Source organism: Limanda limanda, chromosome 6 (genome assembly GCF_963576545.1).
Source record: "Limanda limanda chromosome 6, fLimLim1.1, whole genome shotgun sequence".
Classification (NCBI taxonomy): domain Eukaryota; kingdom Metazoa; phylum Chordata; class Actinopteri; order Pleuronectiformes; family Pleuronectidae; genus Limanda; species Limanda limanda.
In genome coordinates, this window is record NC_083641.1 from 15,852,002 (window position 1) to 15,879,854 (window position 27,853).

Sequence of the window (27,853 nt, forward strand, 5' to 3'; positions counted from 1 at the left end):
GACAGGAGCGAGGGATGGAGACAGATGCGGAGAGACAGAGGGAAAGAGGAAGAAGTGGGGAGGGAATGACAAGAGGCCTGGGAGGAAGGCGCAGAAAGTATATAAGAAAATAAGAGAGAAATTGAGAAAGAAAGCAAAGAGAGGCGATGACAATGGAAGAGGAAGGGATGTAAGGAGACAGGGAGACAGAGACTGAAAGAGACTTAAGAAAACAACAGGCATTGATATTAAAGAAAAAGAGAGACAGAGAGAAGGAAGAAAAAACACATATGGATGCATAGATCGGGAGCTGCATGGAAGGGATTGCCTGTCTGGTTGGTACAGGAGCTCATGCCCTCCTGACGTCAGCTGGACAGCACACTGTGGAAGTGCTGACATAGCCCCAAGCATGCAACACACAAACACACACTCACACACCAACACACACACTCACACACTAACACACACACTCACACTCACTCAGAAAATGCCTGCCAAGACAATGCCTGAAAATTGTACATCGCAGCAAATCAAGCAAATGTGTGTGTGTGTGTCTTACAGATGAGGAGCTCCAAATAACAGATGCCCTCTCAGATTCCATACCCAGATAGCACAATGTCCGTGCCGTCACTCTCTATTTTCAGTGCTTTACAACATTGTTCCCTCATCGTGTTCCCAGATGAGCGCGTGTTTCTCGCTGCTAACAAGCTCCTTGTCAAATAAAAACCAAATTCAATTATGTCACATTGCTGTCCAATCGTGAAACAGATCCACACTGTTCAAAGTGTATCACTTCCTGGTCCCCCACCCTCCACCCACACCCTGGTCCACCCAGTGTTGTTGGATGATGGTGGTATCCCTTTGAGGCTCCGAGTCATGACGGCTGTGGAAGGAGTCCACAAGCGACCTTTGGTTAATGTCAGACGTTACCCCCGGATGACAACATGACATGACAGGAATCTTTAGTGACTTTTTTTCCTCCCTCACAGAGGAATGCAGGGCCTCATCAAGGATATTTCAGAGCAGCGGGGCAACATTAATTATCCTTGTGAGTGGTCTTGATGGCGAAAGGGCAGTCGCACACAAACAGCAGTGATTGTCTGACTTCATATATGTGTATATAGGTAAATTTTTGTGAACTTTCAGCATCTCAGAGGTTTTTGTTTTTCTCTTTCACGTAAACCTGCGTCTCTGATAGCAGAAATGAAAGGCCTCTATTGCGGCAGTAGCAGAGCTTTTGGGTCGGTGCATGTGTTTGGTGAACAAAATGGCCACTGTAAAGTCTCCAGAAACTTCAAACCTGAACATTTTAGCTTAAAAAGACAGGAGGAAGTAAAAGGAGGACATGTTCGAAGTGGATATTGAAAATGGTATATAAGATATTATAATTTATGTTATTATAAGAGTTGGATAAAAAGCAAACCAATTTACTTTTACCTTTATAAGAAGATACATTTTCTAACTATAAAGGCCAAAGTGTAACACGAACAGACCTTTAACAATAGTTTTTCACTCATTTACATTGTTCTTAAGAAATAACAAGATTAAAAAATGTTGCTTGGCTACATGTGAAATATAAAATCATTTGACAAGTTTTTACCTTGTTGTATACTCTGGTTGGCACTTGTAGATTTCTATCAGCCATCACAGAGTAGTCCTGTCTCCTCGGGCAGGTCAGTCTCTGTGAGGGAAAGCATACTGTACCTCCGCCAAGGAGGTTATTTTATCTACCGTTGTTTTTTATATTCTGCAGGATTAACAAGTATCCTGGTCATGGGGGAGGGTTAAGGACATATTTTTTTATCTTTCTTAAACATTCAAAGATTTTCAGCCTTGTAATTGATATGTCAGAGAATTTTGTGAATTCTGATGAAAAAATGCAGATGTATTCAGGGGGTTGGTATTGATAAGTGTATGCAATTTCACTTAAATTTAAAATAATTATGTACTGTTATTTCACTGCAGTTTGCTGCAATCTTAACAGGATTGCATTTATGCTGACCTTTTCCAAAAGCTTTTAAAAGGGCAGCCATCAATAACGCTATATTCTCCAATCTCGGCTTAATTTACGACAAATGCTGTCAATAGTTTTGATGGCTTGTATTTCCTCAGTCAAACAATAAATTGATAGATTTATATTCAGATATTTAATGTGCTTATTGGCCCTTATGCAAAGATGTGGTGAGGGGAAAACCCGCTGCAAGTTGGAATGTTCTTTTCTTTACAGCTTAGCTCTGCTGAGAGTGTACGTTCTTCAAACGTGACTCGTTGATTCTGGAATTAGTTTGTCTCGCAATGACCAGTGAGTGAGATACACCATTTATCCATAAAAATTCATCTATTATCTGCTCACCTTTGTGCCATCGGAGGGGTGGTGAAGTGTTCGAGTACACAAAACACTCCAGGTATTTTTCACAATCTGGCTTGCCAAAGCACAGGTTTCACTGTAAGACCTTTTTATTTGAATTAACACTATGCAACTTTTAACACTAAGAAAGCAGCCATGAAACTACCTTGATGGTTCACTAACTTGAAACAGAGAGATTGGTGTCACTCTTCACCCTGAATGCCTGTTCTTGCTCTATGTAACTTTGGTGAGCAGGTACAATCCAGATGACGCAGTTTAAATGACCAGTATCTGTACTCAGTCAGAGCTCAACACATTGATAGGCTTTGATTTTCTCTACATGAAAGCTGCTTCTTCTGTTGTTGTTACGAATCCTGGCTGCAGTTGAATTTGAGGAACTGCTACTACTACAATGCTACTGCATTGTGTATATTAAACAAAAGTACACAAAAATCCAATTGTGGTTCAGATCTCCCTGAGGCAGTGTGGTTCTCTCTGCTTAGCTGCATCTTGTATAAATAGCTAATGTGGATTTCTTTCAGAAAAATGTTCAATGAGATGGATTAGAGGGTCAAGATCTTGGCATTAGTTGTCTCCACAGCAACGAGCGAGGCCTGACGTCCTATCTCATTAGTGCATTTCTTTACCCTTGTTACCACACATGCTTTCAGAGTGGCCGTAATGACATTAAGTGCTTCAGTTTTGTCACTGTAAGACAAAGTGTCCACTGTGGTCCACATCTCCGTTGGCAGCAGTTCTCAGTCACGACACTTATATACATGAGCTGCTGGACTGTGGTTTGAGCTCATGTGTTGAATTGTTTGTGGGTATTGTATTTGCGGTGAGTGTATGTGCTCGCATGCGAATGTGTGAAGCTGCAGCACATCCAGGTGCAGTCTGTCTTTATTATACTGTGTGCGTATATATCAGGATGTCATAGTATAGTGTGCTTTTGCCTGTGCGGAGCAACCGGAGGAATCGATTATTGAGGGGGCCCTGAAAGCTCTGCTCGCCGGATGCAGCAGAAGAGCAGAATACATACTGTAGCAAGGGAGCACCATCAGTTGCCCTGACAACACCAGTGCCTGTCAACACCTCCGTCTTAATAGTGACAAATTGTACTTATTACATCAGCGTTAATTCCCCCCGATCTCCCTCAGATGAAGATACTTAGCCCCGCGCTGATCAAATTGTGTCAGCATAATTACTGGGAACAGAACCCTATTAAAAACTAGGGCCTCAGACGCACTGTCCAGACTCATCCACGGGCCTATCACTCAACATGCATCTCTGCGTAGGAAGTAAAGGGGGGGGGGGGGAGATGGGGAAATAAGGGGGGCGAGGAAAGAGGGAGGGGGAATGTTATTCTGAGGCAGCTGTATGCACAATGACTGCTGCATGGAGTCATCAACCTTTAACATTTTTTGACTGGTGCACTTTTGCTCCATTAGAGTCACGACTTCAAAAGCCCTCCGGCAGCAATGCAGGCACAGTCAAACTATACATTCAAACTTCTTCAACCAAACATAAACATTGATAGAGGACTATCAGTAATTGTGGACTATACAAAAAACAAATTATCAAAATTTGAAATTTCATTAAAGCTTCAGCCTAGTATTACAATAACTGCAATTACCATAAGCAATTTTCACAGCTCTATAGATATGGATTTAGCATTTCCAGTATCTCAACAGTGAATTAAGTCTCTCTCTCTCTCTCTCTCTCTCTCTCTCTCTCTCTCTCTCTCTTTCTCTCTCTTTCTCTTGTGTGTTGGTCCTGAATGGAATTCACAAATTAGTGTCGTCTGATGGAAATGTGCTAATTGCTGTTGTTAAGCTGCTGCAATAATTAGGTTATGATGGCAGACTGTTACACATGTTGGGTACACACACACACACACACACACACACACACACACACACACACACACACACACACACACACAAGCAGCCCAAAGCCGGCATCCTTTTTCCAGTATGGTGGAAATAAAATGCTTGATTTAATTACTCATTTTTGCTATCCATCTGTGAGTATTATTTTCCAGACATAGAGTCCTACACACAGCGCAACAGTTGATAACAGTTTCTCCTGCTGTGGGTGAAAGATGTTATTTAAATTACAGTACACTGTAATGTAGTAACCCTTAATAGTAAATTAGAGTTTTTCTGGTCATTTGGCTGTAGGAATATCTAAGATGACAACGCTTTTTAACTTTTGCAGTAATATAAGTAGATCAATGGTAGTGGTCCAGCTTGGACCGCCCAGTTGGATGCCATGCCAGCTCACGCCAGTGACATACTAAAGTCCTGACATTTCCAGAGGCGCTGTATACGAGAACACAAATGTTCTTGTTCCTTGTTTCTTGACAGATTGCTATGAAGTTAATGAGAGTGTTAATGACCTTGTTGAAAATGTTGCCCATTTTATAATGAATTCTGAAAAACATTGTGTAATGTCTCCACTAACATAAAAAACCTGCTCCAACTGTTGTTGTTCTGATGCTGCTCTCTTGATGTGGAATGCACAGGTCTGCTTAGCAACCTGCTGTTTAATGGCTCTGAGGTTCAGCAGAGATTACTGGATTGCTAACCTCATCAAAGACATGGACAACCCCCAGACTCTTTAACCTTGGAGACCCGACTCTCCTTTTCAGCAGTTTTTGTGACGTGTGTGTATGTGCACGCATGTGTGGATGCCTGCCTGCAGCCAAGCTCAGCAAGCTACTATACATTAATGCAAAATTAATCCTCTCTCCACGCGCCCTTGTACGAGGTTGGTCTCCCATCGTGACGTAAACTATCTCTTCACACAGGTGCAGGGCTCCTCTTTCTTAACAACAGCATTATCTTCTTGCATATTTCTGAAACTGTAGAAAAACGATATGAAGCTTATATAGCCTCTGGCAGTGCCATAATCTATGAGTAATTCTTCCTTTTACAGTCTTTTCGGAAATTGAAATTTTCAGAGATATGATTACGAAACTATACTTAAAATGTTCTATATATTTTTTCACATTGTTTATTATAGTAAATATTAGCTTTCTCTGCAAGATAACAGGTCTCTGTGACCACTACAGCAATGTAGCAATCTGATGTGACAGGGAAAATACTCAGAAATAGCGGGGGTCCCATGATTTATTAAAATGACATCTTTCACTTGTTCAGTTGTTTATTAAATATGAATTGTTCATCTCGTGGCAGTTGGACATTTTTTGCATGGATTACAGTTCACAAATTATTTATGGTAAATGAAAACCCATTTCTAATTTAAAACAATGGCGGTATAACACTACCAGTCACTGCATTTCACTCCATCTGCCCTGCTGTTTGAAAATATACCTCTGAAAAACAAAAATATATATATTTTAATACCTAACTGGAGTGTTTCAGATCAAACGAGCCCTTCATGATGTACCTGTTAAACCTCAGAGCGGTGTAAAGCAATGACAAAAACATGATTATAATCAAATGTATACTTTATTAGTAAACATTAGATTATTGAAATACTAGATTTAGGATGTTTTATATTCTTATGAGACACATGCATGCTTTAAAAGAAAGATAAGTCTCTTTGTGATCCAGCAGCCTTCTGTCACAATTTAAGGTTTTCTTTTGCAGCAGCACAATAAAGACAGGTTGTTGTAATGAAAATAAACAGGATTACAGATGACAGGCAGGCAGATAGAAAAATAAACTCAAAAGACTCAGGGAAACAGTGGAACTGAGCAGAAGCTGGAGATAACACAGGGGAGGTGAACTGATGAAAAGGGAGAGAGGGGAAACATGGGGATTAAATACACAATGGGCGGAGATTATGAAACGCAGGGGAAATATATCAGGGCTGAGCAGGTGATTGCAAAGTTATGAAAAATTCTGGGCTTGTCCATCCACCTGACCGTCTTTCCGTCTGTCTATCTCTGTCTCCCCCCCCCCCTTGTCTATCAATATGTGTAAATCACCAGTAGTTTGGAAGGTGAGAGGGAGAGGGTGGCAACAGGGGTAAGAGTAGCTTGACCTGTGCCTGTAATATGTGAAAAGTATTTAAATTTATACAAAAAAAACAACAACAACGGCAGATGCACCAGGAAGGTAATATTTTTAAATAAAACATTAAAGTTCATGCATAAAGTGTCTCAACGGACCGATCTTCATTGGCAATAATCACCTATCCCTTGAATCTGTGCCTCAAATCAAACATCTCATTTTTACTTAAAATTATGTGAGGATGATTTAAACCAATTCCCATTATGTAAAGTGTCTTTTTTGACCTCTGTAGGATTTCTTAATTAACTTGTTGAACTCTTTTTTTATCGCTAAAAGATACATTTTAGGGTCAACATCGAGGTAAACGAAAATGTTTACTGGATGTGGGCGTTTGAGACTGCAGAATTTCATTGCAGTGTTCTGACACAGCCAAACACTGTTTTAGCATTCAGGACACAGAGGGAGAGACGGAGAGGGGGAGACAGAGAGAGACCTAGCAGCAGAGAGAGAGAGGAGAAGCAGCAGAGGAAGTAGAATGAGCCAAACAGGAACACAGAGGTTTTTGAGGCTGAATAAGAGACAGATTCTCTTAGCATTCCAGCTCTGATGCCAAAACCTCCACTGAACCAAGGATGCCTTCTTCACCAGGGCTTCAATGGCAGCTCTGTCGTTTACTTGTACATCCTAAATCTATTCACACAGCAGGTGCATTGAGAGAAAGAGATTTTTATAGGTGACTTTTACAGGTGCTCAGGGCCTCTGGATTTATCCAGACTCTGATTGCATTAGTTTAAGTATTTGAAAAGTCTACATTTGCTTTTGGTGCAGTCATAGTCTCCACTATATTGTTTTTACTTTGCTGTCCCCAAAATATAACAGGTTATTCATTAATCTGTCTACATTGAGAGTATAGAAAGCCATGTGATTTTGGTTTACCCATTGCCAGAGCAAAAATGAGAGAGAGAGCATTGGATATCTACTGCCTCGCATGCTTGAAACCGTAGTGAGAGGGTCAGTTTTATCCTATGTTGCTAATATGATGTCAGTGTGACTATCAACAGAAATATTTCCAAAAATATTTTTGTGGAGAACCCTGTACATTACGTGTGAAGAAAAGGCAAGACAGTGAGTAACTACTCTTCATGATGACGCAGATCACAGCTCTGGTTAAATGGTTCAATATCTATAGATGGATGAGCTGTGCAAAAATGACCTTAGTTGATCTTCTAAGAAAATCTTAACAAAATATAACAAAGTTGACGTTATTAATATGTATTTTATTTTACAAAAAATACTGTTCATTCTTCTTCAGGTTTCATTTTTGTATCATGACGCTCCTGTGTCACCAGAGAAGGTTGTATCCACTGATTTAAAGGGTGTTGCAGTAGTTTGACCATTAGCATGTCGTCTATTGATTTCAGAGTCATCGTGTTAATTAAATGCATCCAGGCGGGAGCCACGGTGTCCACGTTCACCCAGTGGTCTGCTGTGTGTAGTAGCTCAGCGTTTAAAGCACGGCACTTACAATACGCTACCAGGCATCGTTGGACATAGTGTGATTGTGTATTGTTTAAATAATCGATAGTCAGACGGATTAACAAGTTATAAGGTAAGATCTGCAGAATCGTCATGGTGCTCATTCCAGCTTCTTTGCATTCTGCCATGCCGTCCTGAGGAGCTCTGCGGTGTAGAGTTCAGTCCTGCAATCTGACCGCAATCAAATCAGATTAAAGCTGCGATCTGACGTCCGGCCCCCTGCGCCCGGTTTCACCATGCATAGTATCCACGACTCTGAGCAGGCAGACATTAAATCTGCAGCGTTCTCTCCTCTCATATTACCGGGAGTCAATGCAGTCTTTCCTCACACAGCTTTTTGTAGGAGTGTTTCAGCATCTGAGTAAGGATAAAAAAATAGATTAGATGTGAGATGGAGCTGTGAAGAGGTGTTGTATCCACTTTCAATAGCCCACACTATAATTTTAAGTAACATTTGTGGTGGTGCATTTAGTGCAGACACAGTGCACACTACAGAAAGCCCATGATAGACAGCTATCTGTTTTTAATTTAACTTTAATGTCTGGTCTGACCTAGGAGAGTTGAAGTGGGCCAGAGAAGTTACCACACAGACGTAGAATGTTCATAAGCCCATTTATCATCACTCTGTCTCTGCTGACCCAACAAGAAGTGGGTCCCTCCTCACCGTCTGACTCACAGTGCACTGAGAGCCGGTCCCAGCGTCCTCTTTAAACAACAACTTCTCTGACTCACCCACAGATGAGAGGAGTCTTTGCACTAAACATTTTAACCCATTAAATCCGGACTGTAATCTTGCATAGTGTCATATACTTTTTGTCATATTGTTTTTTTGAGTAATTCAGCAAAAATAATTATTCTTGTATTGATAAAGTACCTTTTCCTAAGATTCACATTCACACCACTGCAGGTCTTTAGTGCAAAACGTTTAGTAAGAAGCGAATTCTGGGCTCACTTAAATGCACAAATAGGCATACAAATAAATTAGAAAACATATTATTGTGGCAGTGTCATATTAAACCCAAACTCAGCACAAAGCCTTCTACAGGGGGTCAAAAAGCTCATTCAAATAAAAGCTAGTTCATTGGTATCAATTTCAGATAAATTGCCCTCTATACACAGACAGATTAATTTTATTTTATTTAATTTCCCTGTTTTTTTTGTACTGTGAATGCACATTGCCTTTAAGCTCTATGCTGATGTAAGGTCAAACAGAATTGACAAAGTCAGTAAAGAGGAAACAATCAAATATATCATCCATCCATCCCCAAGTGTAAAATATTTCTTTAGGTAAAAAACACAGAATCTTAACAAAAATTTGTTGTACCAGAAATCTACGCCTAACATATTTAAAAGCAATCAACAGCTTAACAATTCAATTCCTTTTTTTCACAATTGAGGGGGACATATGTTTTTCTTTCTGTGCTCTGCAGTTGTGTACCATGTATGTGTTTGCATGCACATGAAATCTCTGCAGATCATCTGCGACACACATAATCCTCTTTTACAGTCAATTGATTTGGCATGACCAGTCGGGATAAAACAAATTGGAAGTTTATCACTAATTCATTCCAGTTACCGAGTCGCTGATTGTCACCTTAGATGTAACCAGCTCAGCTCTCATTTACATCACAGAGTCTGTTGGCAGGGAGTGCGCTGTGACACTCGCTCATCTGTACGTCGAGGCTTATTTAGCCTGCTGTGAGTGAGAGCCTGCTGCTTGTATTAGATTCTGTCTCTGGCAAAGTGGGGATGATTAGATAAAATGTGTTTGGTGGAGTGGAGCACTTTTTCACTTTACAGTGGCAGTGGCTGTGAAGGAATGGAGAGGAAGGGGCTCCACTTTCTGACAATAACACAGAAATGTCCGTCCAGAGGATTTTTGTAATGCATTTGGGAACACGTTTTAGTGTTTAACAGGGTATTGTGCATAATATCCTACTTGACATGCTGGTTTTGTGAAAAGCAATTGCTCCCAAATGCTAATGTATCATGTTCTGAGTGAGTTAAAGACAAAGCAGACAGATTAAGGGGAACGGGTCGCGAGGAACAGATACAATACTGTCCAATTCAACACAATAGCTCTCATTTCGAAATCCCCTCCCTCTGCCTGCACTTCATCCTGTCATAACAGAGCTCTGACGTCTTAAAAGGCAGTGCAGGAGCATAGAGGTGCTTGAAGAGAAAATTGCGGCATCTCACAGCGGCTGGAGTGAAATACCATTTTGTCTCACTCAAGATGGATTCCACAGTGAGATTTCAGAGGACCAGTACAGAATCAAAATGGAGAAGCCAGAAGAGAAGGGAGGAGAGAAAAAAGGGAACGACGCAGAGTGTGTGTGTGTGTGTGTGTGTGTGTGTGTGTGTGTGTGTGTGTGTGTGTGTGTGTGTGTGTGTGTGAGTGGACAGCTTCTGTGAGATGTCTGAATTTTGTTTTTGCTGCAGCATGGTCGAATGTAGTCTTCGGGGATTCCACCTTTTCTTCCACATGTAGTTCTCGGTAAAATATTTCCCATCTTTAATAATTATCTTTCCTAACTGGTCACAGCCATGTGCAATTAGTTAAAATATATAGAAATTTAAAGGCATCCGAATATTTTTTTTTAATTAAATGGCATGAAAAACATAACTTCTCCGTGAAAATGTATTTTTCTGAATTTTTTTGCATCTGGCCTCCTCAACCTCTGAGAAGATTTCCTCCCACCAATCAAATCACATACTGGCATGCATACATGGCTACCGGCACCACGCACGCACGCACGCACACACACACACACACACACACACACACAGACACACACACACACACTGAGTACACACACACACGAAGCACACAGTCACACCCTCTCTTTTTTCCACTTGCTGGTTGCCCCTCTAACAGCCCTATATGTAAACCAGTGAAACCCCTTCAGGACATCAAATCTGTAGAATCTGTTGTCGGTTCTATCTAGGTCAATGCTTACAATAGCAGTGCCTTTTTTTTTTCTCTCTCTCTCTTTCTTTCTGTCTTTGTGCCCCCCCCTCTCATTTGCTTAACCCCTCAAGGTTGATTTTTCTTTGCAAGTATAAACATGAAAATGCATTTTAAATAGAAACACATTAAGCCTGCTTTGCTTCCTTTAAAGATATTAGTCTCAAGTGGAAAATTAAAGCATGAAGTGGTTTGTGAACATTAGTGCAGAGAGTAACGTTATATTCAGGTTATCTCTCATCAATATCTCACTCAAACTCTTCTGTCAGACAGTTGTGTCGTATTTCAGACAAAGAACCTGTGATCTCCAGGGGATGATGTTACGTGACAGAAGGGAAGTGGCGTCTAATTTGTTAACCCATACAGAAAAGAGAAACCTCCGCACTTGCCTGTCCATGCATTTTTCATAGGATCTTGAAATTTCTATTTGGAAGGCCTTCCTCAGCGACAACAAATGCACCAGCAAACGGCAAATTGTGGAATTTCTTGTGTCAGAACGTCTTATGCTAATTTCTGGTTTTGTTTGACAGACCACCCACTTTTTTTTAAAACATGAATTCAAAAGAACACGCCATACTGTACACGTTATAACTCTGGAACATCACAAGAAACCCCCACAGCTCCCCCCTGTTCAAGTTAAATGAATTACCCACCGCTAATCTGCTTTAGCAGCTCCCACACAGCCCCAGTTTTCGCTCTACTTTTGGAGAAAATTGTGATATGACTGCCTTCAGATATGCGGTGCAATCAAAATCAAATATGCAGGGAGATATTTTTTGCTAATCTAAGCAGTTGATCTTTTTTCCAACAATAATATAATTTTTTTTACCTCAATCACAGGCAAAACTTCAGCCGTGTTAGGGCCAACGTGCGTTTCTCCTCTTCTTAATATTCTACAGATGTAATTAAATAAAAGCTAGATGTACAGTTTAAGTGTTGGACCTTCATAAAAAGCCACTTTCTGCCCATTCGTGCTTCACAGTATAAAAATGATCCTCCATAGAAGATGAATTGCTAGAGTTTGATAATTTATCACACTGAGCTCGATGCAGTTATTTGGTTTTTCGTATAAGTTTGCATTATTGCACAGTGCCAAGTTTTCATTTTGTTTTATGGTCCTCTTAATGTCAATCAAATAACACACACACACACACACGCACACACACACACACACACACACATACACACACACACACACACACAAACACACACACACACACACACACACACACACACACACAGATATTAGAAACCTCTCTCAGGAATCAATCCCCAATTTAACACAACCCCTTACAATACTGTCACATCCAAGTTTTCTTTTATTAGCTCAGTGGGTAATTTACAACTAGTACAATTTGTTTATTGCGAAATAATGATACAAATAAATGTTTTTGTTTGACACAAATCTGAAGTGAGAATTGCTGAGGAGAAAACTTTTTATAAACTGCTGAACTCCTTGCAATAATCTGTGATGTCAGGCGAACGTTATTTTTCTTTGTGACCCCGTCAACATTACCTGAAGTCTTGACAGGGCTGTTCTCCTCAGGCCTTAAAGGCTTCCCTAAGCTGCCTCTATCTCAGCATTGCCCACCACTGAACACAGTGAAGACAATCTCCGGTAAATTGCTTTTCCGATCAGTTTTGACATCAATCTGCTCCCATGGGAAGTTGGGCATCCATGTGATGGCGGAGGGGAAGGTTTCATTCCTTATGGATGTTGACAACCCCATTCAAGCTGGTTTGATCTGGAGAATTAACATAATATTACCGCACACACAGACCTGGCTGTGACAGCTAAAGGAGGATTGGCTTTCAGATACCAGACATTGGCATCAGTAGGGTTTCTGCAACAGCAGAAGTCATAGACAAGACAATCAAAGCTGTTAGAGGTCACATTTGTAATATGCAGATCTGATTTTACTAACTTTTTAATATTTTGAAATTATGAATACATGATCTGGGTGATACAGATCTGATCAAGTATTCTACCCAATTTCTTCAATTATTTGTGAGTTAACCGTTGAAATCCATATCTCACTTTTACTTTGTTCACAAATAATAAGGTTTTGTATGCTGTGAGCTTGAAATCCACCAGCATCCTATGGAGAAAGATCTTTCAGTTGTGCTGGAGTGAATAAATTCTTTATAATGCCCAACATTTTTTTTTTTTAATCTTGATAACAAAACAACTGCTGTATTTCATATGTTTCCGCTTGTCCTTATCTGCTTTAGGACAAAGATATTTCATCACATCCACGGGAGCCTTGTACATTCTGGACGTCCTGCCTGAGGATGGGCTGAATAACTACCGCTGCACCACACGCCACCGCTACACCGGCGAGACTCGTCAGAGCAACAGTGCACGTCTCATTGTGTCAGGTGAGCATTGGCTATTTGTGTTATGATTACTAACAGCTAGCTGGTTTTAATATTGTAGACCTGAAGACTAAGGGCAAGGTTGAACACAGGCGAAGGAATGCTGTGGATTTGCTCTGCCACAGGAAATAGATTTTTTTTCCCGCCTCCTCACATATTAGAGATTGAGGTTTGCCACTGCTCCATTTGTATATGTGTGATTTGGCCTTAAGAAAAATGTAAGCAGGGTCTACTGGTTAGCAGGTTAGTACTAAAGTTGAAACAATCAGGAGCTGCAATGACAGGAAGTATTCGTAGAGTTAATATGAAAACAGGAAATGTAAAAATGCACAGAAACTAACAGGATGTTACAGATCCATGAGGCCTGATTCCATGTCAGCAATAATGGCTGCATCATGGTGTGGCAATACCAGCAAACTCCACATATGTTAATATTAAATCATATTTAGAGTCATGGCCAAGTCTATCATCTGCTCAGTTTACCTCCTAGTGTGATGGACAACTGTTCTACATGTCAAATAAGTTTTAAGAAATCCATCCATCCATTATCTATACAACCAATGCTTGTGGACATTGGGCGAAAGGCGAGGTACACCCTGGACAGGTTGCCAGCGTATCGCAAAGCCAACATATAAAGACATACAAACCATTCATACTCTCAAATTGACCTAACCACAATCTGCATGTCTTTGGACTGTGGGAGGAAGCTGGAGTACCAGGAGAAAACCCACGCAGACACAGGGAGAACATGCAAACTCCACACAGAGAGAATCCTCTTGATGTGAACAGACAGTACAAACCATATAGGGCCATTCAGCAACAAAACAATCATTGTATTACAGGTTGTTTCAGGCTGTAGATTATGTTGTACGCCGGTGAGTAATCACAGACAGACTGATGGAGGGATAAACAAGATCCAATATATAGAACTTTCTCCACAATAAAATCCTGTCTTGAACTGTAGCAACAAAGTCTCTTTCTCTCTTCCCTCCCTTGCATAACAAAATATACAGTATACGGAACAGAATCTTGACCCACAAAAATCAATATTGGATTACACTATCAAGCTCCTGGCAACGCTCACTGCTAATTAACACTAAATTCTCTGCTCCTTCCAGACCCCACCAATGCTGAGCCAGGCATCTTGGATGGCTTTGACCACAGAGAGGTGATGATTAATCATCGGGTGGAGCTGCCCTGTAAGGCCTCGGGCTACCCAACGCCCAAGTACCGCTGGCTGAAGGACAACAGCCCTCTGGAGCCCGACAGCCGCTTCCGCCAGACCATCACCGGGCTGCTGATCGAGAGCACGCAGCCCAGTGATTCTGGGACGTATGTGTGTGAAGTGTGGAACAGTTATGGCAATGCTGAAGTCATGGGGCGCCTGTATATAAAGCGTGAGTATTTTATATAATCTGTAGATCGATTGTTAACATGACATGCAGTGTTTTCTCGATACACATGTACAATCATTTTATCGGAATTTACACTGATTATTGCTTTGTAGGCTGATTAATTATTTTGTTGTTTTACCTTTATCGTTCTTTTTGAAATCTTTATCAATCCATGCTTGCCAAAATTCAACCCTGCACTTTCTTTTCTATCTTCCCTTCTCTGTATGTTCCTCTCAGTCTTGCTGCATAAATCAATGAATCACTGTTGTAAATAAAAAATGTCTCTCTTATTTTGTGTCCTCAGAGCCTCTGAAGGCCGTGGTCAGCCCTCGCAAGGTGAAAGGCAGCGTGGGTAGCAAGGTGTCTCTGTCCTGTAGCGTGAGCGGCTCCGATGAGTACGAGCTGTCATGGTACCGCAACGGAGAGATCATCTACCCGGGCAACAGCGTTCGTTTCACGGGGCTCAACAGGGAGAACCTCATCATGGAGGGCATGTCGAAAAGTGACGGTGGAGCTTACCAGTGCTTCGCTAGGAAGGGCAAGATGTCCGCCCAGGACTTTGTGCAAGTCATCCTAGAAGGTAAAAATGTGTGCATGTCATTTATGGGGTGAAGCAGATGCTGAGCAAAAGCCCCAGCATGGTAGCTTTCCTATGCATAATCAATGAGTTAGCAGACACAGGTTCAGGCCGTGAAGATCAATACTGGGTTTATGTGGTAATGACATTCTGTTGTGACTCTCTGCTGTAGGCTGCCATTAGTATGATAGTCCAGGACTTCACAAACACATGCAAAAAACACAGGCACTCTCCCACACTCTTGAATCCAATAGCTTACCTTGGCAGCGTTGCTCAGGCAACTGTCTCCTGTGGCCAGGGAGCTGTAAAAAGAAGATATTGATAATCTATAATCATGTGGAACAGACCTAGATTATCAGAGAGCAGCAGCAGGCAGACACAGACGCATCAAAAGACAACCAGACTGTGTTTTGCGAGGAAAGCTCCTGGATTGCTGTCGTCAACGTGTAGAGCTTCTGGCACAGTGTCCTGATACAAAACAAAATATAAAGGCTAAAAAAATGCAAATTCTTTAAAAGACACAACATTTTTCCTTTACTTTTGCTTGGTTAAAACTTCTTGATTATCTCACCATAGCACGTTTATGACAACAAATGATCGTTAATAACAAATCACCTCTAAAACAAAGAAATCCTGCTGTTCAGAAACTGCGACAAAATAAAAACAGGAATCTTGGAACTGCCGACTTCCTCAGTGTTCCTCAGGCTGATAATTATCATTTACATGCGGTCAAAGTTTTACCATGGTTTCATTCACCACTGTGTTCCTGTCCCTCACCTTGTCCCCCACCACAGATGGCACTCCCAAGATCCTGTCCTCCTTCAGCGAGAAGGTGGTGAACCCGAACGAGCCCGTCTTCCTGGTGTGCAACGTCAAGGGCACGCCGCCTCCCAGATGCAGCTGGTCCCTGGACGACGACCCCGTCATCAAAGACAGCCACCACCACCTGGGCCACTACGAGACCCACGAGGGCCACGTGGTCAGCCAGCTGAATGTGACCCACACCCAGGTGCAGGACGGAGGGGTGTACCGGTGCACGTGCAGCAACTCGGCGGGGGGCGTGTACCACCAGGCTCGAATAAACGTAAGAGGTGCTTGTCAAATCAGCTCCTCCAAAATCAACAATACACATACCCGTCTGTCTCTGTGTGTGTCTCTCTGTGTGTTGCTGTCCAGCTGTTGTCTGGCATTCTTGGTGCATGAGTTCTGCTTGTTGGAAAATCGCATGAATCTTTTTCTTCCGATTTAGCCCTTATTGCTGAGTAATTTCGGTTCTTTTTATTTTAAATCTTTGATCAAATTTACAAGTCCTTTTAGCTTCTTCTCCGCTAATTGATTTGGCCTCAAAGTAATGTTCTTTTTATGGGTTATTTACTTTTCCTCTGCTCCTTGTATAATTTTTAACATCGCAGCTCCGTCGTCTTCTTTCCAAATTATAATTGCTTCTCTTACATGCCTGTATTTTTAGGCCAGATTAATTATCCCACTTAACTGCACACAAGCGGATCTCGATATAGGTTTACAAAATGGTCTGGTTTGTAAATAGCCAGAAGAAAAATATATTTCTTCTACTTGCGTGAATACATTTATCTACGAGTTGCTGTGTGTGTGTCTGTGTGTCTGTGTGTATTTTCTCCACAGTCAATTCAGTTCTTCACAATCAGATGTTAAAGTGAGTACTGTGTTTCCATTTTATGGGACACGGAATATATTATATGGGTGACCACCAGCAGGAGCCGACTTTTAAGTATCCCTAATACTTCAGTTTTTCTTCAAATATACACCTTGGTATTTCACCTCCTTATACATAGCTCAAAACAAACTGCTAATGCAACAACAGCTATGTTTAACATTTAAACATTTTGGTGAAAGATACCATTTTTGAAACTGAGGTAAGACCTTTTCTGTTTTACTAGCAGCAGACCTCACCCTTTTAAATTTTAAATATGTTTGTAAAATCAGTGGTTCAGTGTCTCATCTGTGCCGATTTATAAAAAAGAAACAGAATTCCCCAAAACTTCATTGCACAAATCATCCTTGTCATTCAATGTTAACACCACGATATATTTGAAATGTCCATATGTCCGTATAGGTTCTTTTCTCATCCTCTGTCACTTTTTAGGCCGCGCCAACATTCGTCCAATGAAAAACATCACAGCGGTTGCTGGGCGGGACGCCTTTATCCATTGCCGTGTGATTGGCTACCCTTACTACTCCATAAAGTGGTACAAAAATTCCGCACTTCTCCCCTTCAACCACCGGCAGCGAGCCTTCGAGAATAATGGCACACTGAAGCTGAGCAACGTGCAGCAGGTGGATGCTGGCGAGTATAACTGCAAGGTGATGGTCCAACCCAACAAGATGGACTCTCAGAGTGTCCACCTGTGCGTACGAGGTGAGTTCCTCTAATTATTGCGACACAAGTTAGGCTTACATAGCTTCTGAACCTTCCATTGCATCTATAGCAAATACAAGCAATGTTTTATTGTTAATTTACTGCAAAAGAAAGACAGAGATTGACACAGAATCAGTGTTTTAAAGCAACGTACAGAAGAAAGCAATTAATCCCGACAAGTGACTTGTTTGATGAACAAGTATTTAATGATTTTTATGCTGTCATTGTGATTTGTCCACCCAAGTGGTTGTTTTTATAAAATTAATATTTTGTAAGATATGTTTTTGCTCTCTTGCTGAGATCACACTCTTTTCGCAGTATTGATCGTATTGATCTATTGGAAAGAGAGAAAATCATTTCATTTCCCAAAATATAGAACTATTGTGAATTTTGACAACCGGTATGAGTTAAATGGTTTCTTGCCAATCACAGGCATATGTTATGATATAATATGTTTAAATTTGATTTAAAGCTTAAATTGGAATCCCAGGCGCTCCTTCTCTCTACCCCCTGCCTACATATGCATGTCAAAATGGTCTCAGTGGAAAAGCCCATCACTAGATAGATGAATACATGCACACACTCACAGAACAACAGAAGGGTATATAAATAGATCTCACCAGGCTTAATCTACTTGATATTCCTCAGTTAGTTAGTGCAGCTTATGAAGGCCGTATCAGAGATAGTAAAGAGCTGAGTGATGATCACCGCTGAGATCTTACAACCTGTAATAGATAACACTAAACTGGGCTTATCCATTATGCCCCATTTTCTTGCCTCCATACAGTATGTTAAGTTGTTGTCATTACATTATACTTCCCATGGAGCGAGGGAGGCAGAGGGTGGGAGAGAGTAGGAACGAAAAGAGAGTGATGATATAAAGCAACACTTCCCAGTGGTGCTGTAGTGAGCGAGTGCATTTGTTAATTTACTCTGCTCATGCTTAAAATGCAAAAGTGTCTTTGGGGATCCCTGGAGTCCATTATCTCCACTTTGTTGTGAATTAAATAAGCTGCTAAAGTGCTGCTTATTTTACAGTTATTTGAACTCACTGGACACTCAAACACACAGATGACTAGTGTGATGGCTGGAGATTTCCCTGAGAATGGAGCACAGGCAATTTGAATACATCCTAATGTAGAAGCGTATGATTATATTATGCTGCCAGATTGACTTTGAACACTTGTATTTTTTCTGGGTACTGCTCTAATCAGGATTTTGGATCATTGGATAAAATGGTTGATTGATGTAGTCGCCGGGTTTGCAAGTCTGCAAGGATTGTGTGTAGGTTAGTGATTTAATACTGTAGATGATTATTCACAAAGCGAATGAGCCATCCTAAAGGCAGATCCACCACAAGAGATTTTCTTTGGTTATGTGTTCTTTTGGTTGTTACACAATTTTTGAATAGTAAAAGGGCTAAATACAGAAAATCCGTTTTATCCCTTTTTTTCTCACTTCCCTGAACATTCTCATCCCTCCATGCTGGAACTTGCCAGTGACCGGAGGCATTGTGTTTTCAGTTTGTCCGTCCCTCTATCAGTCCCTTTCTTGTGAACACCATAGCTCTATAACCCCTCAAAGGAATACCTTCAAATTTGATAGAAATGTTCTGTTGGATTCACAGATGAACTGGTTAGAATTCAGTGGTCAAAGATCAAGGTCACTGTAACCACACAAATCATGTTTTGTCTGTTGAATGTGTTAACAAAAGAACACCGCAACGGGACTGGTTTGTGGAGTCATACAACCGCGGGATGGTAATTCTAGCGCTCAATTTTTCTAATCAGATATATGTATGGTTTTGGGATGTATGAGTTAGTATAATTTGGTGCAGATCCACCTAATGATCCAGATCTGTTGTAAGAAGTTGTTTGGTCTCTTTGAAATATGTTTTGCACCAGTTAGTTCAAGTTTTGTCTGTGCGCTTTTAGCTTTTCTTTGAAAGGACAAAATGTTCCAGTCTGAGAATGATGGGGAATTGTTACAGACTGCTTTGCTATTCAGGTCTTTTATATTCCTTCAGTGACCTCTCTGAAGCAAGATAGTCAGAAGATTGTAGGATTACTCTGAAAACACAGAAATCGGCCAGGGAGTCCTGGGAATTAAGATCGTCTTTTAAGGCAGAAATAACATTGAGTCTTGTTGTCACTTTCCTCTCCTTAACTCCTGCAGTCCCTCCGTACATTCAGCCATTTGAGTTCCAGCGTTTTACCATCGGACAGCGTGTCTTCATCCCCTGCGTGGTCATGTCAGGCGACCGGCCACTGGACATCACGTGGCAGAAAGATGGACGGCCCATCCCCATCAGCCTAGGTGTGACTGTGGACAACATCGACTTCACCAGCTCCCTGCGAATCTCCAACTTGACGCCTGATCACAACGGGAACTACACTTGCGTTGCCCGCAACGAGGCTGCTGCTGTGGAACACCAGAGTCAGCTCATTGTCAGAGGTAAGCCGAGACAGACCAGTTATCGAATGTAGTGGACTTCTATAATTGGTAATATGTATACAAATTGTCATTTTAACCTTTACATTCAGCTGCTAACTCCAATAAATACTTCCTTCTGCGTCATGGTTTAGTGTTTGGTTGTTGAGCCAATAGGTGATCTGTATTATAGACAACCACAATTTCAGGAATGACCATCAACTGCTCCTTCTTTCTGTGTTTGTGTCTATGTATAGTTCCTCCTCAGTTTGTGGTTCAGCCTGAGGATCAAGATGGAATCTATGGGAAAACTGTGACTCTCAACTGCTCCGCTGAAGGTTACCCACCACCCACCATCGTATGGGAGCACTCCAAAGGTACAATAAGCATAGCACACATTTCTTTGAACATCAGTAGTTCCGTTTTTTATGCCTCTGCACCAACGACAGCCAGTGGCAGGAGTCCTGTTTTCCTGGTTGTCTGTCCACCTGTCCGTACGTACGTCTGTCCCATTCCGGTGAACCTGATATCACAAGAATGCCTTGAGGGAATTTATTAACTTGGATTTAAGGATGATTTGATTAGATTTAGGTGGTTTTGGTCAGATGCCTTGTTTTGAGCACAATATATCTGAGGCCTGTACTACAAAGCAGGATTTGCGGTTATCCGTGTTACCTCAGATTTATATCAGGGTTTCTCAGTCCTACGAGGTCGTTCACTTCGTATCGGGGTAAAGACGAAGAACACACACACACACACACACACACAGAGCCATCTGCTCTAAAAACATGGAGCAGCCAGAGCGGAGCAGACAGACAGGCAGGAAGGCAGCAGGTGAGTTCAGCCACTTGAGCCGGGCAGATGAAGAGGGGCCCCAGGTGTTTGCTCCATCATCCATATAACCAGTGCTGAAAGCTTCACTGACAGAAGGACAACAACCAATGAGGAGTGGTGCGTGAGGGTGTGTGTTTGTGTGTACGTGCTTGGCCATGATCAAAGGACTGAAAGAATCAGATCTTTTTTTTAGCTCTTTGATGGGATTTGTGTGTACCAGTGTGCAGTGCATATGCTTGTGTGCGCGAGCGCACATGTCTATGTCTGTGCATGTGTGCATGCGTGTGCGTAGACAAGCCGACCTTATGCCTGATTAGCACTGTCTGACAAATCCAGATCAGTATGACGAGATCAGGTGGAGCAGTGTGTGTTTGTGTGTATGCATGTTTGTGATTTGGTGTATGTGTGTACACTCATTCTCACTGACCTTCTCAGGACCAGTAGAACTTAATGAGACCAAATCCCGGTACTAATGAGGTACAGCATCATTCCTGACATCCTGGTTAAGGTTGGGTAAAGTTTTGGTTTGGAAGTCCCAGTATGAATGGAAGTCAATGCAAATACATAATTAGGATAGCTGAACAAAGCTCTGTTGTGTGTTTCTAGCTTTACCTATCAACCTATCTTTTTTACCCATGCACATTTACTGTATTACATGTTTCCTGTTTCTGGAATATCAGCCAGATATCCAATGTATCCCAGGTGGGGGGATTGGGAAGCTATCGCTTAATTTTGCTGTTAGCCCGAGTGCAGTTTGTTCAGAGAATGACTGTCTGGCATGCTTTTACTGCAATTGAAGTAGCTAAGAGCCAGATGAGTGTCGCTGGGAGATATGGAACAGTAAGTAAAGGTCAACTGCTATTAGCATAATGACTAGCACTATTTGGATATGCAAAATCCATAATTCAAGGAGGACACATCCCCCTTCCTCTCCATCTCTCTCTCTCTGAGCCAGGGGAGCAGGAACAAAGTCACCACTTGACCCTTTGCTGGCCACGGCCACTTGACTGCATTTTAATTAAAAAGCAAAAACCCACAGCTCACTAAATGGCCTAATCTCTACACGCTAACTTTAACACGAGCTAATGCAACGTCTGGCTCAGTTCACACATGTGTTTAATACTACATGAGTGAGGTGGAATACAGTGTTTTCATTATGATAAGAGGAGACGACTGAAGACCTCGGCATTAGAATTCAGTGTCTGTCACATTTCCCGCAGACTTAAGCAGCCATTGCAGATTGAGATATTGTATCGTTTAACTCAGAGTGATTATGTCATTTTCTATTATTTATAAAGATATTAATTGCACACAGACAGAATATCTCATGGATGCCAAGTTCAATTATTTCTATGACGCTTCAGTAATGGATTTCAAATGTCAGTCGTGTGAGATTTTGGACGATTAAGAATAAGCATCACTGTTTTTGCTCTAAAATCTATGCCTTCAGAATGAATCTGCCCTTGACTTAATTCTTTTTGGCATTTACTCTGTTTTGGCACTCTGACTTTCTCTGGAGTTTACCTTTCAGGAGCCAGAACATAACGTGTTAATTCTAGTGCTGAGATCTTGTGTTTTTGTTAACAGCACATCGAACTGTCATGTTGGAAACATCTTCAACAAACCCACTTGCTTGCTGACATCTCCTGCTGTTTTATCACATTAGCTCTGTTGAAATTTTTACTCAGGGGATAGCCGGTGAAACTCTGTAGTGATTGACTGACCCCGACATTCACTCAGTCATATACAGCCCCTCCAGATCATTTTAAGAGATTATCTGGAGTTCAGTTCATGTTTTAAATCAGCTTTAGAGATCAAAATGTGACTTGAGGCCATCTTTGTATGTGTTTTTTTCGGATCTATTCATTCAACCATAACAAATTCAAAGAATAAACCCAGAGAGGTGATACGGGGAAGAAAAGAGTCTAGCTGCAGTGAACATCTTCGAATCTCACTGGCAAAGCCGAGCCCTGGACGGCGGCAGCTCTGCACCAATCTTCTGCCATGAGCGTGTTCGTTCTGACTTTGTCACCGTTACCAGAAGCTGCGGCCGCTTCGCCCAGCTCAGCAGCTGTTTGGCGTTTTAAGGATTTAGGCTTGGTGTTCAGAAACATGTTTACAATCCTCCCTAAATCTGACAGGCTTTGTCACCAAATCTGTAAACACAGACGCACACCCCAATGAATACACGCACACACACACACACACACACACACATTGAAACACTGCAGGTCAGTTTACTGCACTGTGTTGTTTGAGCATCATATATATTTTTCTCTATTGAATTTTACACAGACTAAATGTAGAAATACATTTATATTTCTACATTTCGTTCTACTTTATGGACTGTATAAAATATTGGATAGTATATATACCGTAAATATTTATTCATTGCATTGTTCACAATTTAAAATGTTTCTACACTGTCTCTCTCTTTCAACAGGTGCGGGTGTCCCCCAGTTTCAGCCCATCCTCCTGAACAGCGGCTCTCGTATTCAGCTGCTGATCAACGGCTCGCTGCTGATCAAACACGTGCTGGAGGACGACAACGGCTTCTACCTGTGTAAGGTCAGCAACGACGTGGGAGCTGATGTCAGCAAGTCCATGTACCTCACCGTCAAAAGTAAGAGACGCGTCGATAACAGCTGATGGGCCATAATCAATGTGTATTTTAATGTGTGTGTTGGTGCAACAACAAGTAGATGTTAAAAATAGGAGTCTTATCTGCCGGGAGTTACAGAGAGCTTCTCTTAAAGTAGATTAACATTTATTTGTTAAGGAAAATGAAAAAGAGGGAGTGATGCAGATCGGTGCAAATGAGGAACAAACAGAGTCAGAGTTTAACAGATCCTGGTTATAATCCATCCGAAGCAAGCCCTCACTGGCCAAAGAAGCTAAGCAAAGCATTAAGAGGGTCACGATCCGACTCGACATGAGGTAAATTTGAAAACAGATTTTAATCAAAAGATCATTAGATGAAAGGAAACAATCCCTCGGTACATCTGTTGAAATAGTGGAGGCTAATGTCCGTGCTCACAGTATCACTAAAGGACCAGGAGTTATTGAGCATTTTTCTTAATGAACAAATCTGTATGCAGACAGCTGTTCCTGCCGCATGTTTGCTCTTCCCACTGCTGCGTTCAGTGTCCCCAAACACAGGAATGTTTTCAGTCTGCATTAGCATGTAGCTTCCCTATAGACCTAAGAGTGGCTCCTCATTTTCATGGTGCTCAGACACAAGTGGGGCTTATTTCCCTTCGCTGCTGTTATCAAACTGGAGCACAAGGAGGCCTGCTGATGGGCAGCCTTCTCTCTGTCTCTCTCTTCTTCTCCTCACCAGCCACAAAGTCTGATAGTAAAACACAAGTATGAAAACATGTTGTGTGTAACTGTTTAAAGATTTATTTTACAATAAGAAAAGCTTCAATTAATGACAGCAATCTAAGGTTTAGTAACATCAGAGAACAGCTCAGCACAAGTTATCAAGTAGAAATAATAACAAAATTGTGATAAAGTCAAATAAAATAATGTCATGACATTGAACCCTTTACTGTGATGTACGGTCGTAATGGGTTTACTAGGAAGACCTAGAAGGAGTGACACTGTGTCCAGTTCAAGCTTAATTCCCAACATATTTTGCATTTCATACAAGACTGCTCCCCAGTATTTGTGTAACTTAGGGCAGGACCAGAGACAATGTGTCTTGTTGCATAGATCAGAACATAAATAGAGTTGGCACAGTACACATACTGAATTTCAATGTAGAATCTGAATCTGATTGGATCCTTAAAGTTCCTCATCTCACCCTGATGTCTCTGTGGAAGGGCTGCACGAAAAATATCTTTAAGTCTTCTTCTTCTACATCCTTTTGTCTTTTTTAGCATAAATATCAGCTGGCTTGTATATAGATATTCATTTGTCACCAATTATTAAGACCTGCAGTGTACATGGCTGAGAGCTGCCTCTGTGTGAGGCTGTCAGTGCTACAGCAGCACGCACAGAGACCATCACGCTCTTTCTATTTTCATAGGTCAGTTTACTGACTGTAGCACAGTTGCTATGCAGCGAGTTGACCTATGGCTGTACTAACCTTTTTTTTGCCTCGATTTTCTACCAAGCAAAGAACAAACACTGCGGCTGCCGCCACAGACGACTCTAGTAGCACATCGAACTCCACATATGCAGTATCTTGTGTCAAACAGTGAAAAATGTGGGTAATAAATTGGGGCTGCATTTGTCCATGATATGCCCGTGCTGTATCCACTGGACTCCATTATATCAATATGAGTCTTTCAGAGTCAAAGAGATGGCCGACCATAAACAAGTTAGGGGAGATGATATAGAGCAGTAATCCAATCAGCACGGAGCGATAATACAGCCCCCAATCCCATCCCTACACAGTGTGTCTATGTGGTCACCGTGGTATTTAAGGGAAACAGTAATATACATATATATATATATTATGCATAGTTTCGGATTCATTGGTCTTAATTGCCAGCTCATATTATCTACCAAAGTTGAGGAGTGTGTGTGTGTGTGTGTGTGTGTGTGTGTGTGTGTGTGTGTGTGTGTGAGAGAGAGAGAAAGAGAGAGAAAGAGAGATAGAGAGAGAGAGAAAGAGAGAGAGAGAGAGAGAGAGATGACCCTGCGTAGGCACCCTGCCGTTGCTTCAGGCTTCAGTTTCATGTTCTCCTCTAACTCTATCAAAGGGAATTTCGACAGCTTCAGTTGTGAATAATGTAAGTTCACTTCACACAACTCGTAGTTTCATTAAGATGAACTGTAACATTATTTACAGCTTTTAATATTTATGTCCAAGACGTGTTCTTCCCCTTAAGATGAATTTACATTTCTTTCTAGAAATTTGATGAATTATGACTTAGTTTTCATACAAATAATTTTTTCTCAGCACAAGTTGAACATGATGATACATACTATTCAAAGTCAGAAAATGCATGTCTGTTCAATCAATACCTATAGTTGATTGCTTGACGTAATTGGCAAAGTCCATGTAATATCTGTTCCTGCTGCACATTTAAAATAACACATTCAACTATTGAATAATCCTGGCAAACCAGCACAGAGCCTCCTCTTCTAACCCCTGTGAATCCTTTCAGGAAATAAACAGATACACATTTAAAAGAATAGATCACGTCCGACAAATCCAGCCCTGGCAGTTTAGTAAAAAATATGGATTCAGTTTAATTCCTGCAATAATTCTGCAATACAGGTCAAACGTGTTAATGTCTTGCAAAAGAGCACAAGCTAAGTTATAAAATCAAGAAATATGTGTTTTTGTTCCCTCATGCAGTCAACATACAGTATTTTACAATACTGTTACTACCTCTGCCAAGGTTTTGTTTTCATTAGCGTATGTTTATTATGTTATTTAGCTGCAAAACACAAAATCTTCTTGATGGATTATCACAAAACTTGGTTGAAGGATGTGCTATGGGTCAAGGACAAGCCCATTATTTGTTGGTGCGGATCCAGATCATGGATCTACAATTTCCCAACATTGCGAGAAAGAGCATGTTTATACATTTTCACCATATTTCCCAAGGAATTAAAATCGTTTATGGGACTGATAAGTGTGTAAGATTTAGTGCAGCTTGGCAGAATTGAAGTGGACTTGGGCCTTGGTGCAGGTATGCAGGTTTTCAGATTCTAGTCTAGTAATATTTTCAGCAGTTATACAAAGATCTTTACTCTTCAGTCGAAGTCATTAATTCAGAGATTATTGACGGGTTAGTGTTCACAGCTACAATAATTAGTAAGTTGTTCACATTACTGGAAACAGTTTGTTGGGTCTGTGATGATATTCTGTGCTGTCTGTTGTTTCTCTGCTGCCATTGGCTGCTCAGTCATTACGTGCAGGCTCAGCTGCTTGTCACTCATCAACAGATATAACATTTCATGCCCTTTAAACCCTAAACTGTAGTCGTGCACTCAAGATGCTTTCTGGAAAAGTGTACTTACCCGCATGAGTGGTTTGAAAAAGGGAGACTATAACTGTGCTCGTGTTCCCCAACACCATCAAGCTCATTGCTCAATGTTTGTGTATAATTACACATATCTCCTTATTTTTAAACACAAAGTACGTTTGTTATCATTTTACTGTCTGCATAACTTTTGCGTTTGCAGCCCCCTGTCTGTCTACATTTGTGAATCTGTGCACGGTGCATTGTGTACATTCTGCTTGCATGGTGTGAATGTGTGTGTGTGTGTGTTTATGTGTGTGTGTGTGTGTGTGTGTGTGTGTGTGTGTGTGTGTTATGCGTTGCTGGAACTCTTGAGTGCATTTCTGCCTCATTTAAATCCGTCAATACTTCAATTAGAAGCGTTCGAAGTGGCTCAAGGGAAGAGCAGTCGGCATGTTTCTCTGCTTTATTTGCACTCTCTGCTTGTCCTTGTTTTCCACTTGTTTTTCCAGCAATGAGAGAAAGATTAAAAAGATAAATAACACATTATTTGTTTCCTTTTATACCCTTGCTCATGTGCTGGCAGCTGTGTGTGTCCCTCCATTGTCTAAATCTCCCATTGCCACATCAAAGTGTAATTTTTTTTACCCATTTACAGATCATTAACAGTTGAATTTAATTTTTTTTAATTTGTTTTAATCCCATATGAATATTGGAGTAATACATCATATTTTTTAAATCAATATACATTAGTCTACAATGTTTTTCTGTGCAGGCTCGGTGTTAGTCCACTATTAAAATTCTATTAAAAGTGATATAAAATAATTGTTCAACCTATATGATAGCAAAATCCGTTTAAGTGCTCTTTTAAATGTTTTAAACGTTACAAAGTATAGCAACTCGACAAATAAGTGGAAGCGTTGGGCTTCTCGTCGCTTGCCGCCACCATTGTCTTTTTGAATGAATAAATCCTGGCATAGGTTCGCCGAAGAATGATCCACTCATACCAGCCTCCATTGCTTGGGTCTGAATGGAAGCATTTGTTGGCCACATTTAAAGGAGCCTTAGAAGTGGAACAGCCTTGTTGTCTTCAAATGCAACCTCCGAACGATG

At 41.1% G+C, this 27,853-nt stretch overlaps 1 protein-coding gene across 1 annotated transcript in view; it reads left to right on the forward strand.

Annotated features, from left to right (window-relative positions):
* The window catches only part of dscamb (Down syndrome cell adhesion molecule b), a 93,284-nt gene that overhangs the window by 39,170 nt on the left and 26,261 nt on the right, over window positions 1–27,853 (forward strand). Inside the window, exons 4-11 of the mRNA XM_061073275.1 lie at window positions 13,046–13,192; window positions 14,308–14,586; window positions 14,888–15,163; window positions 15,955–16,251; window positions 17,283–17,555; window positions 19,731–20,009; window positions 20,243–20,362; window positions 23,263–23,442. Coding sequence (XP_060929258.1) covers window positions 13,046–13,192; window positions 14,308–14,586; window positions 14,888–15,163; window positions 15,955–16,251; window positions 17,283–17,555; window positions 19,731–20,009; window positions 20,243–20,362; window positions 23,263–23,442 — 1,851 coding nt within the window. The remainder of the gene's footprint in view (window positions 1–13,045; window positions 13,193–14,307; window positions 14,587–14,887; window positions 15,164–15,954; window positions 16,252–17,282; window positions 17,556–19,730; window positions 20,010–20,242; window positions 20,363–23,262; window positions 23,443–27,853) is intronic.